Below are 22,227 nucleotides of genomic sequence, written 5' to 3'. Positions count from 1 at the left end.
CCATAGAATTTGAAATAAAATTATTATACACTATAAGATTTGTTACTGTGGACCGCCTTAGTCGAAAACCATGCTGCGAATCGGAGAGGCGAGAGTCTATTTGACGGTTGATGTGTATATTTAATATCGATTCAAATAATTTACATGGAGCCGAAAGAACTGCTATTGGCCTATAGTTAGAGATCTCTGATCTAGATCCCTTTTTATGAAGCGGCCTTAGGCGGGTTATTTTCCATGCATCAGGAAAAGTGCTGGATGCTATGATTAAATTAAATATATGTTTAAACGGAAAGGATATATGTTCGTAACAGCCCTTAACAACATAAGGTGGCAAGCCATCTGGACCAAATGAACTTTTGGGAGACAAATTTGAAAACCCATATTCCATATCTTTCTCCTCAAAAGCTGAGATTTGAATATCTTGCGTTGCAGACGAAGGACCAGCAGAATCAGGGTCAAGTAGCGGTTCTATTGAGCTATAAAGTCATTCAAAATGCTTAGCAAATGCATCAGATATACCATGGTTCTTGATAGGATCATTATTCAACGTCATCATGGCATTGTCTTCTGTAGTACTACTGGAACTAAGCGAATGAATATATTTCCAAAAACAATTAGGATCTGAGACAATATTTCGACCAATCGACGTTAGATATGATTTGTGAGCCGAAGAGATGTCACACTTCAATGAGTTTCTGAGACAGAAAAATTTACTATAATCTGCAGTCCGTCTATGTTTTTTCCACAGTGCGTGATAATATGCCTTTGACCTCAGATTATAAATAATTTCTGGCGTAAACCACTTAGGATATGAGTACTTCGGTAGATGAACGAGCCGGCGAGGGAAACAAGAGTCCAGACTGTTATAAAATTTATTATAGAAAATATCTAATGCCGTGTTTACATTAATTTGTTCATATAAAGAGGTCCAATCTGTAGTAGGTACTCAAAGAATTATACAACGCTAAAAAATTTCCATTTGAAAAATTCCATTGCGGATTATGCCTATTCAGTGGAGGAATCGACGAATCATTTCTGTGCGATACATACTTAAAAGATACAATTGTGCAAGTAGAGGGATGATAGACATCTTCAGGAACGAGAGGCTCGTCACACTCACTGATCACCGTGCAACCAACGTTAGATAGCACCAAATCAAGCGTCCGACCGAGACTATTTTTCACAGAAGAAAATTGTTTTAAATTAAATAAATTATTAAAGCTGGTATAATCAGATTCAATTATACCAGCGGAATACAAATTAAAATCTCCCAAAATAATAAGTTTTTTGTTTGGCAGTACCAAATTTTCTATTATGTGAAAAAAGTCACTGTATGTAGTCGCTGAGCTGCCGGGAGGGAAGTATACAGCGGCCAAGTACAGTGAACAAAAGTTAAAATTAACTTTACACAAATTAAAATCAAAATCATATTCACTCAAATTTGATCTGGTTGGATATAAAGTTTGTGTGGATAATGCTACCCCATTTCTAATTGCCAGCAAAACGCCCCCACCTCGTCTGCCATTTCGACGGTCTGTTCTATGCACAGAATATTCACTTCCGAACAGCTCATTGGCCGATATGGTGTCGTCGAGCCATGTTTCGCTAAGAGCAATTATCGATGGTCGGGCACACAATAAACGCTCTTTAAATGTATTTACTTTAGTTTTTAAGCCTCTTACATTTTGATAATAAATCTGGCATGACCGAGGTGCGGGGGTTGTTGAATGATGCTTATTATAAGCGAGTCATGCTGTGGATGGGTGAGGGATTTCATTTGAGTAGTCCGTCATTGATCGCTCCCTCTGCTCCGTACAGGCGAGCCGGACATGTTGCACTATGGGTCGGGTGGTCATATGGCCGCTTGTGACGGCGGCAGGCAACGCATTTTGGTGAAGCTTCCTTCACGGGGCAGTCCGCACGGTCGTGGCCTGGTTCGGCACAGTAAGAACAGGTGACGTCTTTTGCCGAGCACGATTTGGCCATGTGCCCATATAAGTGGCATTTATTGCACTTGGTTACCCCTAGATAGTTCTGGAGTGGGAAAGAGTCCCACCCCATGTACAGTCTGTCATCTGCAATGAGAGCAGACCACACCGCGGCAGGTAAATAAGTGATATAATGGCATCTGCCAGTCCTGGGACCCGCCTTGTGGCTGAGGCGTACGGCCTGGTTGGCCCCCTCAGATAGACCCGTCTGCTCTCTTGTAGAGTTGTAAATTGCCTCCCGAAGCTGGGGTTCTGTAGTGGAAGCCGGCATATTAAAAATAATAATGCGAGGCTGCTTTTTTCCTGCGAGTTTAACTCTCAGAGCAGTCTCTTAGGTCTCCAGAGCGCTGACGAGACGCTTGGCCTCGTCCTCAGAGTGGGGGTGTACGATAACACCTCCGTTTCTAATTTCCGTTATTTGTACCCCAATATCCCTGGGATTAAGGGACTTCTTTATGAGTTCCCTTGTCGTTTCCGATCGTTTTTCTCATTCTCCCGTAGGGAAGAAGAGGACTCCAGGCCTTGGTGCTAGCGGCAACAGTGAAGGAAATGCTGACCCGGTGACAGCAGGTGCCGTGAATGGCGCCGCTGCCGCCTTCCTAACGCAGTAGCCCAGGTGGTATTAATAGGGGGGGCAGTGATGGTAGGCTCCTTGTGGATTTGTAATGTGGCAGTTTTGAGAGTTTTCGTCTGCTCTCTCAAATCAGCAATGGCCAGGTTTTGATTTTCAATGCTTAATTGCCTATCACGAAGTTGAATCTGCAGGCCCTTAATCTCGCATTCCTGCGCTACGATTTTTATCTCCAGCTTGGCCATGCACAAATTCTGCCTTCCAACGGCCTCGGAAAGGTTTAGTAGGGCATTATGTAGCTTATCTTTAGAGTCAGCCTGTTTGCCCCTAAGGGAGGAGTGCACTTCATGTAAGCATGTTTGTATGTCATCGTAGATGACATTATTTTCAGGCTCGGTTGTGGTGTCCGATACTGCTGAATCTATAATGACGTTGCAGTCGCTTTCGACATCCAAAGTACTCGGGGGTGCAGGCTGGTGGCTTCTTTGTTTGGTTCTCTTTTGCTTTGGCTCTCTTTCTCCATCTTCAGCAGTAGAGGCCTTATCTTGTGATTTGGGGCTCTTCGGCGAGCGTTCCTTTTTTGACCGCTCGTGTACGTGTGTTCCGATTCCTGAAGCAGTGTTTGCAGGGTCTGGAATGTCCGGTAGCGATTCCCCACGAGGAGGGGTTCGCTTGAGCGGCATATTACTATGCCTTTGCTGCCAATATGGTATAAATGTCTGAACGGTTGCTACCTTAGGATATTGCAAGATCACTTAGTTTTACCGGAGTGTAGGTCATTATAACTAAACAATCAACACAACCAAACACAAAGTACGATATTAAATTGTTGCCTTAATCCATAATAATAATAAGAAATTACAATATTAAACTATCCCGTTTATTTTTTATTAACTACAAAATAGTTATTGTTAATAATTATTATAAATATAAGATGAACTAAATCCAAACAGTTTGTACAACGTTGACAAATTTTTATGAAACACCAAATTTAATTACTAGCTTAATACTAATTTAACGATTTATAATGATCGCTTATGAGCGAAATAACTAATTAAGCAAAGTAATTATTTGTAATTAGACGGCGACATAAATTTATTGAAAACACGACTGTTCACACCGAAGACTCAAAGCGTATGAGTATGAGATCAGGTTATTAAACTGTCAAATTGTTTTTCTCTATTAGTTAGATAATAATCTCCCTTACCTGCTTAAGTTGGAATAATTCTCTAATATCTTGAAGGAATATTGAACCAATTTCTTAAGTCAAGAAAATCTCTTTCTGCCTCCGCCTTCGACCATTGATACATTAAATGAACCAAGTATGTGAATAATAAAATGATACCATGTTGTGTCGCATACTTTAGTCTGCCCAAGTGCTCTCATATAAATTTTATTCTTTAGTGATGGAGAAATGAGGTCTACTCGACCTTCGCTGTAATAAGGGCTAATTTGCAAACTGCGTTAATTTGTATATGTCATTACAATTTTATTCTGCCTAATGCCACATGTCTATTGTAAAAATAAATATTGTATTTACCTACTTAAAAATGAACTCTACCTACATTACAGTAAGAGAGATTCTTGGAGTGGAGATGTTTCCTAAAAGCAGCCAAAACCCACATTGAGTTGCACAACTGATAATTGAATACCGTATTATGCAGTGGTAAAGGGTGGAGGTAGGCCATGGAGATCCGACAAAAATAGCGCACAATGAAACTTTGTCTTGAACAATACAAATGACAGATGGTGTGCGTGCAAATTTGCTCATGCAAGTACAAGTCTAATTTGTGTGCGCATACACTTTTACATAAAAAATTTTTAATCCGCACAAACGTTTGTACCTATGCGTAAATCATTTGTGCGTGCAAATTTGCTCAAGTCAGTACCGACCATTTTTATAAGTGAATAAAACCCATTTTTTTGTGAAGTAAGTTTTATTTTAATAAAACAGCATCAAAATACGAACATATAATATTCACAGTATGTAAATGTTTCAAAAACATTTTGACAACAATCCAAACACAAGACACTTATTATGTTACACAAACAAGTTATTTTCCTTCAATATCGAAACAAATTACTTAAATCAACCCCATTGTTCGATATATTTAATGAATTATGTAGTACCTATATTATATTTTTCAATTTTATAGTAAGTCCTAAATAGCTATATTTCACTAAAATATTGCTTTTTGTTTATCAATACAATATTTAGAGATATGGCACAAATTACATGTATGTATAATATAATAACAAGTATATAGTAAAGTTTTGTGGCACTTGGAAACTTCGATTCAGTCGTAAGTGCCACTGGTATTTTTCATCTATAATCATTTTTACACATTGCAATGTGATGCAGCTCCTACCACTAACATATTTAAAAAAAACAGTAAAACATTCCAATTTTGAAAATTGTTCGATTGTATGTATTGCAATTACCCAATTAGATCATCCTGCCTATTCACCTGACACAGTTCCATGTGATATCTGGTTATATTGAAAATTGAAATCTGCCCCGCACATCAATTCTATACACAAGGCTGCTATCGAGGATAGTTTATCATATTTATGTATCGAGGCGGTTAATTGTTACAAAAGTTAACCATCCGAACTGTCAAAAAGTAGTATGTTTTAACAGCAGTTTGGCTGTGTTATCTTTTAGAGTGAGATAGACAGTTTAGACGGCTAACTTATTGTAATAATTATGATATCTCAAAACATAAATATGATAAACTACCCTCGATAGCCACCGATAGCAGATGCGCTGAACGGACAAAGATTTTTTTAATACATATATGTAACTGATATCCAACAAAACGTGAACGGGTACGCAAATAGTATTTAGGAAACTGAGTTCCATAACTGTTTTCAGAAATGTGTCAGTTCTAAGTCAATGTATAAATGGTCAAGAGAATTTTAAAGCCACTAGTGTAGAGTTCCAGATGTATATATATTTTTAAGGGTGCGTTCCGATAATTAAATTGTCACTATGTATTTCTCAGTTTAAAAAATCGAATTGTGACCAAAACAGCACATTTCATCAAAAATAATTACCTAATCTAGTATCTCTTTATTAATATTATTGGTAATAATTTTTGATTAGGGTGCTAGAGACCAACAAGTTTAACGTGAGGCTCCGCGGCGTAGCTTGTAAACTTGTCGGTCTATACATCAACAGTGATCATTATGTATAACAGAATATCATCACTGTATTTTAAATACCTCCTATGTGGTTTGACTCATTCTGAGATAATCGAAAAAAAACTGTTTTAAAACATAATTATAAGATAAAAATAACTTTTTATTACATTTTTAAATTTTCTGTTGAATCATAATATAAACTTGACAATTAGTATTAATAAATATAGAATACTGAAATGTCATTTAGACATTTCATATTGATTTCCATAGTAACGCACATATATAATAATAATTTAGTTGCCAGGACCCACTTAGCAACCAATGATAGTGAGTAGTAAATATTACTTTTAACGAATTTTTTCCGAAACATACAAAACAGAATTAACTGAAAATGAATTCAATTCTGCTTAAAGATGGCTAAAAGTATTAAAAAAATGCATTCCCGTCGTGTTCTGATATATTCTAAAAGTTTCAAATGTCTAGCTAGCCGGGAAGTTACTTAAAAATCTTGGACAAACAAGAAAAAATCTGTACGGGAAAAACAAGAATACGAGCTAATAAAAACATGGTAATAATCGTAAATGATATAATTAAGTATATGATTTAACAATTTTTGTAGATCCTAATCATAAATTAAAATTGAGTAATCATAGCCTTTTCCATGTTTTTATCACATAGGATTAATTCTATAAGCATCGTGTTGAATGTATATACATGCCGTGTTCACATAATATTATTTTAACTGCGGTGGACGCTCACATAGGATTAATTACGGTGCATGATTTTGGATGCTCTCACATAGTATTAATTTAATATAGATTTTATTTGGTAATTTAATTTTTCATTTGATCTTTCCACAAGTAGATATCATCACGTGGTGGTATCAATAACTCATTTTCGTCAAAATCACCACATATGAGGTATTTAATGTATAGCGACATGGATGTATTTATTTGTGGTGAGGAATCTTGAATTTTTTTCTACAGTATAGTAGAAAAAATAAAGGAACACCTTTCAGAATGTCACTTATTAGTCAACAATAAAACATTTTTTTTACAATATACAATATTTAAAAGTGTTTTGATGGAATGTCACGAATCGCTATTCACTATTTCCTGTGTATCAGTTGTTGAATACATTCACTGCTGACCAGATAATTACTTTCTTTTATTTTGTTAACTGTCAATGCATGGTGGAACTGCATTGTATTGTAGTTTTTATTTAACGCAATTTTTTTGTAGTAGGTACTTATTCCACTTTTAATCAATAGATTAGGACCGGTTTCGTCCGCCTCAGTGGTAAAAATGTCCCACTGAGGCAGACGAAACCGGTCCTAATCGATTGATTAAAAGTGGAATAAGTACTACAAAAAAAATTGCGTTTTATTAAATAAAATCAACAATACAAGATAATTACTAATTAATTACCACATTAAAATATCATGTTAATTATATCTAATGGCCAACTAATGCAAACGCACCAGTCGCGTTGTCAGCACTAATTGAGTTAAAGGCCATGGTGCTGTGTGAAGGTCTAAAATCAAGAATTTGAGGTGTTCTTGTGAGCTGTAAATAATCTGGAAATTTTGTTTATTGTTTTAGCATTTTTTGAATTGAAATGAATGGGCCTTCGTATAATAGTTATATTAAACTTTTATAAAATACATATACCATGGCAAATATAAAACACAAAATATTACAATTTCTCGGAAATTATGGGTCAATTACAAACTCCATTGAATTTTTAAAAATATATTTTACTGCATGTTAAATGAGTTGAAAATTGGAGACATAACTAACGGAGATATAAGATATAAATATAGGTGTTGACGATAGAATAATTTGAAGTAACCTGGCCGAGCGACTTACGTGTCGGGGGTCCAAGGTTCGGATCCTGGGTCTGGCAAATACACATATTGTTTTTCAATTTGTGCTTGGAGTCAAAGTATAGACCTAATATGTTGAGGGAGCTATCATCCATTTCTCGTAAAAACACAAATCTGTTAATAGAAACCTCCATATGATCCGATCAGGATCGGACATGGTCAAAAAAAATATATTGTGAAGTTTTCATGACTATGTACATCTTTGCTACGTCAATTAAAACATATTTTAAAAATGGCAATGTAATGATGATATGGTGCGATTGGCGCCATTAATTAAGAGTATTTTGGCTGTCATTCTATTTTGGGCAATGCGTGTCATTTTGACTAAATTTCGATTTAACGTAACTCTATGGATCTCGGACTCTCAATAATAATCCAAATATTTGTTATTTGACACATGTCTGGTCGAAGGGAAAAAATGATAATAGTTGATTGTTGGAAATGTCTTGAGTATAAAACTATAGTCTTATCAAATCAGTCGCTGTTGTATCAAGTCCAGCTTAAAATTAATATTTTTGAGATATAAATCGATAGTTCAAAAATGTCAATTTTATTAGAAATATATTGTTTACAAGTCGAACACACATTAGAAAAATAAATACAGCCCTGAAATAATATTGGACCGAGTAGTTTGATTTGCCGAGAGCAAATTAATGTATTATCTATGTTGATATTACCTACAACTACGCATCTGAGGTGTTTTGAGATTTTGTCGTTACAATCTTTTGTAATTCAGACTGATGCTATTCCAAGTTATGTATTCAGTATTTAATTCAAATTTTTAGCCGGTAAAAAAATGTCAAAACAAAAATTTGGAGAAATAAAGACACCGTCTATGAATCAAAGTTAGTCCTGTCCAACAAGATTTAGGCACAAGCCAAAGGCGCTGTCGTCGACTTAATGGGAGGAGCTTGTTAGTTCACAGTTTTAACACGTAGCCAATAATTTCTTGTTGGACAGTATGTTAATCAGTATTATGTACCATTATTTATTTTATTCTATTATTCATTATCAACGAAAATTGAAAACATTTCAAAAGCATAATTAAGAAATATTGGCATGGATAATGAGTACTTAATTAACAAAGCACTCTCCTGGTATACAATTGATGTGGGCTCAAATCCAACTTCTCATCAAACCGAATTTTTTTAGTAGGTATAGGTATGTTTCTCTCTGGAGGTCCATATGATCCTATTAGGATCGGACAAGGTCAAAAGAAAGATGCTTTTGACTGTTCCTAGTCGTGTTTTCAATAAAGAATGTTACATTCTTAAATCCTGTGTGTTGTTCATATTAAGTTTATTTTTTTCATTAATGTTACCGTTAATAAATTATTATTAATTAGATGCGTTAAACATCTCATTTCAATAATTAATAGTGGAATACAAAACATACGATCATTATCAAATAATACACTAGAAACTGATACATTATACTGAAGCTCTTTATATAGAAATTAAAGGAAAATGTATATTCAACATTAAAGTTTATATTCAGTCCAATAGATCGATTATGTATGAAACTATAATGAACTAAAACGATAAAAAAAATGTAATACAAAAATAATTCGATGACATTATTTAGTTAGAATTATCACTTTAGTGTCATTGTATTGATACAAAATAATATCAAAGTCAAAATAGTTCAATATGTACTTATATAAAAAAAATACGCATTTTAACAGCATACATAATATAGAAAAAAAAATCATACATATAAACAAACAGATATGGTTTATAATCGAATAAACATATTTCCAGCAAGCCTTTTCTGTCAACAGCGTTAAAAATTCATGTCAAAAATTGCCTATGATTCTCAGAATAAGGTTGCCGGGGTGACGAATTATAATAAAAACTTAATTAAAACAATAAATATTTAGGCAGCATTCTCATCGAATGCTCTTGAAGATGCTCTTGGCAGACTTAATCTCTTTTGGATCCTTCTTCTTCGACGGGTCAGGTACAAAGCATTTCCACAATCTAGAAATATGATATTGAACAAAATGAATGTCATTTGTAAGAGTGCAGATAAATGGTTCTTGAAACAAGTAAGAAATTTGTATATGCTAGACAATATGATAAGAGCGATTTAAGACAAAATTTTAACAAAAACTGAGCATCGATACGAGGCCATCTATATAATAGTCAGGCCACGGCACTAAATTGCGAGATCCAATGGTAGTGCTAGTTATTACGTCTATCTATAAAATATCTAAAATTATGCAATTAAATCGTACATAACTTTGGATATTTTATAGATGGAATAATATTTTTAATCTATTATAGTGCCTTCTTCTTCGGTGGCGCTACAGCTCAAGTCGAGCCCTGGCCTCCTCCACTGCCGTCCTCCAGCCAGAACGGTCCTCCGCACGTCTTTTCTAGTTTCTGATTTTTAGCAGCTGGTTGGCATCTTTTGTAATGTTATCATTATAGTGCCTAGGCAGGGCTTAATGAATTTAAAAAACAAGAAAATCCAACGAAAACAAATAAGTATGAATGAAAAAGTGAGCACAATTTTGTCATATTGCCCAAAATATGTATATCAAAACTATAATGGTTTGGTTTAGGCAGGTTTTAATTAATTTTTAAAAACTTCCCAACACCATCTATAAATAATTGAAGTCTTAGTTCAATAAAAACAAATATCTGTGACTAACAAAGTTTAATGTGCACTATTTATTTAGGGCGGATCTTAACAGCCTACCTCCACCCTTCGCTACTACCGGGTGTTCATTGCACAAGAGAAGAGGTACGGTAAAACAGTTAGCAGAGTGGCAGCACCTAAGTGGTTGTCGTGTGATAAATTTCGTTCTCATTTTGGTTCAAATTAAAAGCCAAATCATAAAATATTACACTATGGATAATATTATCACCTTCAAGACTTTATTCATGTAGCATCTCATGAAAGATTCAAGTAAGGATTGTATGAATATGCACCTGAGGGTTTCGTCAGCTCCGGCACTGAGCACGGTCGTTCCATCGGGTGACATGGCCAAGTGCAGCACTCTCGCGGTATGGCCGGTCAACTCAGTCACCTTGCTCATCAGAGGATACTTCCAGATGATCAGCTGGTTGTTGGCGTAGCCGTGCCCGGAGATCAGCTCCTTGTACGTCTGAGACCACAGGATTGAACAGACCTGCACAAAGAGACAATATAATTTGACGAGACAAATTATTTTAAAAGGATTGATTCAATGTCATTGCATTGGTAATATTGGAAAAATTATTCTATTCTCTGTGTTGCCAGCATATTGAATACATTGTTTGTAAATAATAATAAAAAATGGTGACCTGGTGAATTAATTCAATTTCAGATTTTCAGATTTCATTACCGTCATCAGTTTCATAAGAGCATCAGATAAGTAAATGATTTGATGGTGAAATTATCAAAGAATTGTTTATTCCAGAATAAAATTGGTTGTTTTAGATATCTGCATTGCCTTCATGCCTTATAATCGTGGTTCGACTGTAATGATATTAGTGGAACAATTTAACTTTGAAAATACGCAGATGCGTTGATGATTTCTTCTAGTGCGCTGGATTTACACACGGTGAATATGATTATTGTTACAGTTGCTATTCTGAACTACACTATTGCATATCAATATTATAAACATATGTATATCAAGCCTATTGCATCCATGGCACCTCCTGAAGCGGGCCCTCAGGCTAGGATCTTTGGGGGGCCCCCTACCTATCGCTAAGATTAAGGGCAGTGTGACACGCTACATTAACATTTTTCAAAATGTGTTTCAGCTCAAATTAAGGGTATTCAGTGTATTATCAATGATTTTTTCTATTTTTAATACATCTACTTTAATTATGGAGTTCAGTATATTATCAACGATTTTTTCTATTTTTAATACCTCTATTTTAATTATGGCATTATTGAGTATCGACACGCAATAATCAAAAATTACATCATCCAATTATATAATTTAAAATGTTAATGGTCATGAAGTATAATAGCACTACAGGCGACTTTTTTTACTATTAAAGCATATTTGTGATGTGTTTATCTTACTTATCTCATCAACCTGCCACGCCGGGCCCCCAGGCTAGAGCCCTGTCAGCCCGCCCCTTGTTGGGGCCATGATTGCATCGGTTTCTTATGCTCAACATCGCTCTGACCATGCCATGTTTTCTGTCAAAACTATTGAACTTCAACCAAACCGTATCAAAATTTGTAATACAAGAAGTTCAATGATTCCGTCTCTCTTAACCATTTCCGATCCCAATAAGATCATATGGGTCTCCACGGAAATTTGTATTAGCAGATTTTTGGTTTCACGAGAAATGGATGTGAGCCACTTGCTCAAGCTATTAAGTCCATACATTCGAACCTAGGACCTTTATAAACTGACGTGTAAGCCGCTTGGCTACCGTGGGGCCGTCAAGATATAGTTCAAATTGTTTGGATTTAAATGATTCGTTTGATACTAACCTGTGATTTAGCATCTACAGTATTAATATTAGAGCCATTGTTGACATTCCAAATCCGGATAGTTCTGTCAGCAGTGCCGCCTCCGGAAGCCAGTATTCCGCTGCTCCAGGGGCACCAGGCCAGCCCTTTGACAGCGGCCATGTGTTGGTTGAACGAGTACATGGGACTTGTCTGCGTATGGTGCTCTCCCGTTGCGGCAGGCCAGATGTTCAGGAGGTTATCGTTGCCACCGGACGCAAGGTATTTACCGTCCGGTGACCATTTTAAACCGCAAACCTATCAAGGAAAATAATAATTATGTTATTATTAGTTGAAATGTTCCCGTGTACATAATATACTGGACTTAATAATATTATAATCTAGTTTTATCTGTAAATAAGACTTTTAAACAATGGTTTACTACTTACCTCTTGTGTGTGCCCATTGAGTGAATTAATGATGTGTTCTCTTTGCCTCACATCGTGGTTAATGATTGTCCCGGTTCGACTACCTGATGACAGGACAAAGGAATTCCATGATAGCGCCCCAACACGACCGGTGTGGCCTTCCATAACCTAAAAGAAAGTAACATACATGTACCATAGTATTTTTGGCAAAAATATTGAATGTTAGCAGTCTCGCATACATAAACTTGGCGCAACTATGAGATTAACAAAACACATGTAACTTAATGTACTGACAAACCCAATATCGACAAAGTATTGTTCATTGGAAAAACATCCATGCATCCAGCATGAATGTGACTGAAAGGGTATAGTTCAAAAAATAGTCACCATTTGGTCTATCACAATGCACAGTGGGTATATTCTAAACACAAGGCGGCTATACATAAATATGATAAAACTACCGTCGATAGCCGCCTTGTGTATAGAATAGACACACAGAATACATGATATTCATAGTGCGTGTGTCGCTTTTAGGTGTAGTTCAAATGACTGCCGAACAGACCGCACGGAGAACAATAATAACAATGAACAATAATAACAATTGAAATTATATTTTTTTCATACAGGAAATTAAGAAATATTATTATAACAATTGAAACACTTAATCTTTTCAGATTTTCAATCGACGGATGGATTCATTTGATGACATATTTTTGGACAATGATGTTTGTCCAGTTTGAGTATTTTGACAGTTGATTTCAACTCTATGTATCGAATTATATCTGCAGAGCAGCCTAGATTATTATGTACATATTGTTGAATAAGAACTTCTTGTCCACATGTTAAAACTGAGAACTAACAATCCCATTCAGTGCAGTTCGTCATTTTACACTCCCGTGGTGTCATGAAAAATATGTCTAAACGATCAGGAGTGATGATAGAATTATTATTAGTAAACTTTTGGTTTATTGCGTAGAAGAAAAGGGAGTCGCATATAAAAAGAGAGTCGATACATTATTTAAACATGCATGCCGTGCGCGTGTTGCCGCCATGACGGGTAGTCACTGAGAAGTCTTCTACATGCGACTTTCTATTATCGCCGATTTCTTGTTGTCGGACCATACATTGTGTGATGAAAAAATAATCTAGAAAAAGACAATATGAATCAAATTACCCGAAGCTTTTTGAATCGTTCGGAGTCCCACAACTCGGTGGTTCCATTGGTAAGTCCAACGGCCAAATGTGAGCCTCCTTCTTGGATCCAGGCCAGTGAACAGATGTGATCCGCGCCTTCGATGGACATCAGCTGTTCGATTTGACCCGTGCCCGCGTTCCACAAGTATACGGCTGAGCCGAGAGCTACTGCCAGCATATTCGAAGCACTCCAGTCCAGAAGGTTCAGATCTATATTACAATGAAAATAATATAAAGTACTTTTGCATAAACAAACCGAGTAGGTATCTATTTGTACACAGGATTGAAAGAATGAATGTATATTTAAGAAACAACTAGGTATTTTGTGGATATGTTTCAATGAATAGATACTTTTAGGAAAGTACCGAATGTTATGAGGGAACGGTGGAGGTAGGCTGTTAAGAATCAACATAAATAGTGCACACTAAACATTGTCAGCAGGGACGGCTCTAGTAAAGGAGCAAAGTGTGCAGTGCACTCCCGTCATAGATTAAATAAAAATATATAGGTAATATAAAACCCCCATGATTCAGAAAAATGCGATATCGAAAACTTATGCGAAATCACTCATTTTAAATTCCGCGCGTTTTCGAACAATGGTGACGCAAGCGTTTCAACACTTCGCCTCAGCCACCCATACACACAAATGTCGAAAAAACAATGTCGATGAGACGCGACCAATACACACGTAATAATTCCATCGATGCAGGAGCATTATTCGAAGTGTTCCTTGAATTTACGCACATTTTTCACGCATACATTTATAGCGGACAACCACAGCGACAAAAGAAATGAAGCTTGTAGAATCAAAATCACCAAAGTTCTATAAGACTACATGAGTCTTCGTTGGAAACGATGTTTTTCATATTCTTTTCATTTCAAGTACAGTGCACCGGCCGAAAGCACACACACATAAGCTAGTCATTTGGACTTTATACACAAACCTCACAAACCAATATGAATATTCCTACATATAACTCAGGCGACGCGTCGAGGTACAGTTGGAAGCCTAATTATTATAATGAAATGACGAACTTCATGTCGATGCATATTGTGTCAAAAATATAATCATATTCACGACTGTTAGTTTGGTTGATATAGTCTATGGGTTGATCGTTCGACAGTTGGGTTTATAATATAGATTTAATAGTATTTACAATGAGTACCGTGTATTCAATTGCATATATTAAGGACAATCGTCACGATTTTTCCAAACGAATTGATATTAAAGTGGCAGGCCGTCCTTTACCATGTATAAATTTAATTCAAAAGTGTACAGTGAAATCGAAGATTGTTAATCGGAAATTTAATGTGCAAATGTACTCAAAAACACAATGGCTTTGCGGATGTAATATTCTTAATACCCTATTTTGTTTTCCGTGTCTGTTGTTCGGCGGAGATGATAACTGGACGGTCCATGGGATTCAAGACTTGGTCCACCTGTCAGTAAAAATCAAAAAACACAGTGGTTCAGAAAAACATATTTTAAATGAAATGCAACTTGCAGTCTTGGGAGAAATAGATATACGTTCACAATTGGATGCAGGGTACCGTTTATCTGTGAAACAATTTAACGAACGTGTTGACAAAAATCGTTATATTTTATCCAGATTGATTGACTGTGTGAAGTTCTGTGGTGCATTTGAATTAGCTCTTAGAGGACATGATGAATCTGCAGATTCAAATAATCCAGGTGTTTACCGAGGGCTTATTGACTTTGTCTCGGAAATTGACATAGCCATGAAACAGCATTTGGAGAGCAATAGTGTTTTTAAGGGTACGTCAAAAACGATTCAAAATGACATTTTAGATTCGATTCTAGAGGTGTGCCGTAACGAAATTAAAAATGAAATATCACAAAGCAAGTTTGTAGCTATACAAGCAGATGAAACAACGGACATATCTACTACAGAACAACTTGTTTTGGTCATAAGGTATGAACTACGCGGACAGATACATGAACGATTCTGGAAATTTATGACGCCGAAAAACCACACTGCGGCAGGTATTGCATCTGAAATTTTGAAAGAACTAGTTATGACGGCGCATCCGTGATGAGTGGCCGATTAGGTGGTGTACAGGCTTTGATAAAAGCTTCGTATCCACACGCACACTTCATACATTGTTATGCACATCAATTGAATTTGATAATGGAAAGAAGTGTTTCAGCTAACACCATAGTCCGAAACTTTTTTGCTAATTTACGAGCGTTTCCAATTTTTTTTTCGAGGTCTGCGAAGCGAACTGATATCTTGAAAGAAATAGTTCATAGAAAAATACCAGCAGCACCAACAACGAGGTGGAATTTCAATATAAGAACAGTTACTGTTGTGCATACTTATCGCGATCAGTTAAAAGAGTGCATGGAACACATTTTAGAATCTGAAAATTTAGACGCCGATACCATTAATCAAGCTGGAATGTTGTTACGGTATTTAAACGAAGACAATTTTAACTATTGGTTAGATTTCTTTGCCAAAATTATGCCAAACTGTGATATACTTTTTAAACAACTTCAATCGAGGTCAAAGGACGTGTTGGAGATAAATATGGACATTGAACACTTTACGCGTGCTATACAATGTATTCGTCAAAATAATCATATGTCACAAATTCAACCATCGAAAAAACGTCATCCCAATGATTTACCTCATTCTGTAATATGCAATGAAGTATGCGACATTATAGTGAACCAAGCGAAAGATCGTTTCGAATATAAAGGTCATTTAGTAATAGCCAAATTGTTTTTTAGTGAAAAGTTCCGGGATTATCATACAAATTTTCCAACTACAGATTTTAATACGGTAACCACATTATACGACATTATTGACAAATTTAAACTTAAAAATGAACTAATAGTCTTATACAGTAGAGAAGATTTCTACGTTACTGATGGAGCATTGTCGATAATTCAACTTTTCACTAATAATAATTTACTGGAAGTATTTAGTGAAAGTGTTACCCTATTAAAAATAATTTGTACAATTCCGATGACTTCAGTGGAAAGTGAGCGTTGTTTCTCAACTTTAAAGAGGGTTAAGTCATTTTTGAGAAATACCATGTCTCAAGGCAGGCTAAATGCTCTTGCGATGCTTAGTATAGAAAAACAATTGATATCGTCAATACCAGACTTTAATATTCGTGTTATTGACGTGTTTTCAAAATCCAAGGATCGGAGGATGGACTTCTTGCATAAATAGGTGAGTCTTTTTTGCACTCCCTCATATTCTTGTCACCGGCCGCCACTGATTGTCAGTTGTATTTATTGAACAAATGCAATTTGCAGATGGTGCTAGTTAGTTTTTAAAATTAAATAAAACCCCGTCTAATCCAAACCATAATAGTTTAGGTACGCTATGTGCGATCCAACAAAAATAGTGGAAACTTTTTCAGTCACACTTATTTGTTTTCATTGAATTAAGAACACATAATATTACAGATGGTGGTTAGTTTTTTAAAATTTGTTAAGCCCTGCCTAACCAAACTATAAAACAAATACATGACTAAGATTAGTGTGCATTATTTACGTCGGATCTTAACAGCCTAGCTCCACCCTTCGCCACTGATGTATGTCGTAGAAATGAAGAGGTAATATAAAATTAATATTTACAATAATCGTCTCGAATGTCAGGAGCGTCGAGGATTCTATCCGGTGCTTGTGGAATATATCTACTGGATGCTTTCATGGTGGACGTTGTCTTTGACTGTAAAATTAATGTAATAATGTAAGGGTTTACAAGTATGACATAAAAATAAAGCTATAACCAAGGAGTGCCGGATTTACGCTTGGTGAATAAAAGGTTTGAACATTAATTGACACTTGGGTCTTTTTAAGCAGCATTTAGTTAGACCAAGCGAGCGAATGTTCGTTATTCCCACACTCCAGCAAGATTCTCTTGACGTAAACGCTTTTTGTCAAGCGAGTGAGCATTTTTTAACATTTTTTCTATGGAAATTCGCTGCATTAGCTAAAATGCTCGTTTGTTTGATCTAAACGCATGCTGGAAGAGCACAGTTGCGTTGTGCAGAGCGGTTTCATCAAAGTGTTCTTCGCTCGCTGCCGAACATACCTATATGATTACTAAATATTATATCACTTTAGCGTATTGTTGCACGGGAATAAAAATTGACCAGCCAAAAACGCGACTAAGTCATGGACTCGCTCACGGTGTTCGCTACCCGTTTACACCACGCGAGCAGGAACAGAATGCTCCAGCTCTCACTTGTTCTTGTTTGTTTGGTCTAAATACACCTTTACGTTTTGGTTCTATGGATTAAATTCCATCTGTGTACATGATTGGGAAATTCAATTTTGTTGGTTTTGCTGAGATTAAGCTGCGGTCGAGTCGCATGTCTATATATCATGATATTCACATAATTATGAAATGTCAAATCAATCAATCAAGTCAAAACAGCATAGGTATCCATTTATTTTCTTACACAATCGAAAAATGCCAATTAGATTTGAATTGGTTTAGGATTACAGCAGGTAAAAAAACAAAATGGACATTAGCGAGTACCCATAAAACGGAGCGGATCGTGGCGACCGGGGCGCAGTCGGCACGAGAAGCGTGAATACATAACCATAATCACACGCCTCTTGCCGCACATTACCTCTCACCTATGCGAAAAGCGGCGCCGATCACATTTCGCCTCGTGTTTCTTTGCAAAGCAATAAAATTTATTAATTTATTTGTCGGCTCTAAATTCATTTTCACAATGATGTCATTGTGCTAGCATAGTAAGTTAATATTTGTAATGAGCGATGTAAGCGCACTGTGTAGAATAAATTATAATATGCGGAATAACCGCGCGCCTGTACGATGACACTCTCGACAGCCGAGTAAATTAGAGACCGTCGCGCCCCTTTCGGTGGTCACATCCAATGGGCCCTATGAGACCGGCGCCTTAGAGTTTAATGTAACCTTACCTGTGAGTAAACAATCCTATGAGGGTTCTGGTGTCCCTCGGGCGCGGGAGGGGCTTTGCAGGTGTACTGGAGGAGACGATGGGACGGTTGCGGTGCTCCATCCGCCCCCGACACTCCCGCAAAGGCTGCATTTGAATTGACATTGTCAGCTAGCGCTCGTTGCATGGCGGCTTGCGCATCACGCTTCGGGGAGCTCTCTGCCTCGTTGTTTTCGCTCTTGCCTTGCTGATTCATCTGCAATTATTAGTCACATATTCATTTAAAAAAAAAAATTTATAATGAATTTTGCCAGTATAAGTCATAGACGATTTGAAAATCAGCCTCAAGCTACTAACCTTTCGGTTGACAGCTTAGTATAAGTAACTTACTGACAGTTTGGACGATGTCTATGATTTTAAGTTGACTGGTCAACCTCATTGATTGCTTGACTCTCAAAGAAATTTCAACAATAACAGAACAGTAATCTACGGCTGACACTTAAATTAAGTACATCATGCATTCGAAGCACTGAACATAAGCCATAATACAATTCACCTACGTTGGCTATTTTGACTTTTACATTTCTTTTACTTTCAAAGTTGGTTATATCCATAATCTGCCATTTTGAGATAATAGAAAAAAGTCATCAAGCACATTTAAGATGGCAAATAGAGAAATTAATTTTGATAATTTTGACCCAAAAGTTATTAAAACTAATAAAAACCATGTTAGAGTTATAAATATAAAAAATGGCGGTTGATGAATATAATCAACAATGCAATCAACCTCAGGTGTATGAATTTGAATAAAGCTGGAATTTATGTAATATTTTTATTTTTACCATATAGTGACATAGTTCGAAGTTCGAGTTCAATCTTGATGGGATGAATCGATCAGCTCCCCCGCTGTTTGGTGTCTTTGATCCTTTCTTCGGCGTCGGAGTAGATGAACCTCTTCCTAATATTATAAATACAAGAATGGGTATTTTTTGTCAATTTTGAAAAAGGTATAAATACCATACCTATTTCTGTTAATATGTGGTTTTTATAGGTACGTATCGAAATTTTTTCGATTTTTGTAATTTTTTTTTGAAACGCTTCTTGGTAGAATAAGTAAATTTACTTACTGCAATTTTATTTTCACAAAACCTAGCGTTTTTTCCTGCCAAATAGCTTTTCGTCTGGGATCTTTTGTCAACGATAGTTGGCAACACTGGCCGCATTTGAATATTAATAAAGCAAACATTGGATGTCCCAGATCGTTACACCAATTTATGGATGCCACAGGTCTCACGTGTCGTAGAATGCCAACCTGTCCATAGGCTGTTCGACAGCCAAATCATCCGGGTCAGCAACCTCAATCATGAAGGAGAATAAGTAATATTACATTTAAGTAGGTACCTAAGTAATTCTCCGTTTCTGGGGGGGGGGGGGCGGTCCGGACCCAAAAATCCCCCCTTTTGTGTGCGAGCCTGATAATATTATACAAAAGGTACCCAAATACTAAATATATTATTGTTACAATGCATGTACTTACTTATTTCCTAAAATTAGAAACATGTAAGTATAGTAAAAAAATAATAATAAACATTTTATACAAAACCCATACCTGGTGATTTATTCTTCGATGGAGTTTTCTTCCGACTATCCTTGGGAGTTTTTGAAGTGACAGAACTTGAATTTATGCTCTGGTTCGAAGACACCGAAAGTTTGTGCATAGATACATTGGAACTGATGTTCAGGAAGCTGGAACTGGTATTCTTACTGCTGGAGATGTTGTTCTTGCTCTTGGAGTTTTCCAGACCTTTTTTCTGCCACCTCGCCAAAGGCCCTTTGGTCATTGGACCGTCCATTGCCATGAGACTATTAATTTCATTTAAATAATTGAATTGGGCCATAGGACCAGCGGTTTAAAACTAAATGCAAATGATATTAAATTCAAACACTGAATTTACGAACAGGTGTCGAGACAAAAACCGGTAATGGCAAGAAATATAACGAATCACAAAATTCGTAGTCGGTAAAATGATGACGACAGAGGATGCTCTCTAGTCAAATCGTTGTATTGAAAGAAGAATTAAGCCTTGCGTCAATCCAAAATATAAACGTCCGATGTATGTGAATTGTCAGTAATGAAAAAACCATTAATCTGTAGTTTATAAAACTTGTAAATCAATAAAAATATAATGTATTTAAAAATATCCACAACGACCACAACGGATGACTGTCAAATACGTTTTGAATTTGAGATTCAAATTCAAAATCAAATATAACCGTTAGAAATACTGAAATGAATGCTGCTAGCATAAAAAAGTTCAAGTATACATTAATATATTATTGTTGCTTGCAGTGGCGCACCCAGGGGGGAGGGCAAGAGGCCCGGGCACCCCCAAGCATAAAAATTATCAGAATGATTTTAAACATTGAAATCGAAAGCCAATAAACTATACCAAGGCTTAGACAAATAAAAACACGGCAAAAAATGATTTGTAATATTCTCCAGCACCCTTTTTAGAAAAATTTCTTAGATATTAATTTCTAACACAAAAATTTCGAAACACTAATGTCGGGTTTTTTAGAACCCAATCCCTGGAACTGGAATGGAACCACCCGAATTCCGGAGTGGTGAAGGTCATAGCTTGGGAGGGCTGACAGGGCTCTAGCCTGGGGGCCCGGGCTGTGGGGGGCCCGGCGTGTCGGGTTGACTAGATAATTGAGATAAACACACATCATAAATTAGCTTTAATTGTAAAAAGTCGCCTGCGGCGCTTTATACTTGAGATAACGATGAACATTTTAAATTATATAATTGTGCAATATATTTTCTGATTATTATGTGGCGATTCTCGACAGCTCCATTATTAAAGCAGATGTATTAAAAATCACTAATAATTCACTGTAAAAGAACCCTTAATTTGAACTAATAGGTACACAATTTGATAAACGTTGATGTAGTGTTTCACACTTACCTTTAATCTTAACGGTAGGTAGGGGGCCCGCCAAATATCCTAGCCTGAGGGCCCGTTTCAGGAGAGTGCAATAGACAAAATACCGATAAACGAGAAATTAGGCTGTATTGTGTTGAGTAGGTTTGTGTATAAATTAAATGCAATAATACTTTTTTTGTCTATTTTCAATTAATATTTTGGAACTTCAATATTAAAAAACCGAAAATCGACGATAAATATTCGGTGAAAAGAACGACTACACCCACTATAATCGGGGTGGTGTTAACCAAAAGAACATTTTTTTAGTGGAATTCGGTATAAATATTGTAGCTTTCTAGACCAAGCGGATAGCACAGTCGATATTTTATTTGAGTAATGTTTTAGCATACTAAGCGTACATGTCCAGCATGGTCGCTGTTAGTCACTTCCAATCCGCCAGTCGCTGATGACGCGCTCAACGGTTACCGCCACTAAGCCTCCAACTTAATAAAAGCTAGAAGAAACTGTACAAATATGCCGCCGTGTATCGTGAAGATATGTAAAAATAATTATATGAAGAAGAAAAATAGCCTATGGCACTAATTACATTCTCCTCCTTGGGCTCCCCCCAATATTAAATCCTGGATGCGCCACTGGTTGCTCGATAAATTACGAAAAGAAAACTTTAGATTTTTTTTTTTCAAGTGCGCATAATATTGAATATTTTGATCAGAGCGAATAATATATAATTCAAAGATGTTGAAAGCCTCCGAATTATTTG

At 36.3% G+C, this 22,227-nt stretch overlaps 1 protein-coding gene across 1 annotated transcript; it reads right to left on the bottom strand.

Annotated features, from left to right (window-relative positions):
• Positions 1–9,476: 9,476 nt before the first annotated feature.
• Positions 9,477–20,417, bottom strand: fzy (cell division cycle 20 protein fzy). Its single transcript, XM_085942212.1, has 9 exons — positions 20,129–20,417; positions 19,362–19,471; positions 18,542–18,775; positions 17,222–17,315; positions 13,592–13,821; positions 12,439–12,585; positions 12,032–12,307; positions 10,525–10,724; positions 9,477–9,567 (listed from the first exon to the last, which is right to left on the bottom strand). The coding sequence occupies exons 1-9, from the start codon at positions 20,415–20,417 to the stop codon at positions 9,477–9,479; spliced, it is 1,671 nt and encodes a 556-aa protein (XP_085798338.1).
• Between the last annotated feature and the right edge of the window lie 1,810 nt (positions 20,418–22,227).

Source organism: Rhyacophila brunnea, unplaced genomic scaffold (assembly GCF_057557595.1).
Source record: "Rhyacophila brunnea isolate RB1 unplaced genomic scaffold, BYU_Rbru_1.0 scaffold_14, whole genome shotgun sequence".
Classification (NCBI taxonomy): Eukaryota; Metazoa; Arthropoda; class Insecta; order Trichoptera; family Rhyacophilidae; genus Rhyacophila; species Rhyacophila brunnea.
The sequence above is the reverse complement of the archived record's forward strand: the minus strand, read 5'-3'. Positions and strand labels throughout refer to the sequence as shown.

Coding starts and splice junctions, on each gene's coding strand:
- fzy (XM_085942212.1), bottom strand. CDS start 20,417: ATGGCCCAATTCAATTATTTAAATGAAATTAATAGTCTCATGGCAATG. Junction 17,316..18,541: donor ATAGGATTGTTTACTCACAG/GTAAGGTTACAT, acceptor TTAATTTTACAG/TCAAAGACAACGTCCACCAT. Junction 13,822..17,221: donor TGACATTCGAGACGATTATT/GTAAATATTAAT, acceptor ATTGTAATATAG/ATCTGAACCTTCTGGACTGG.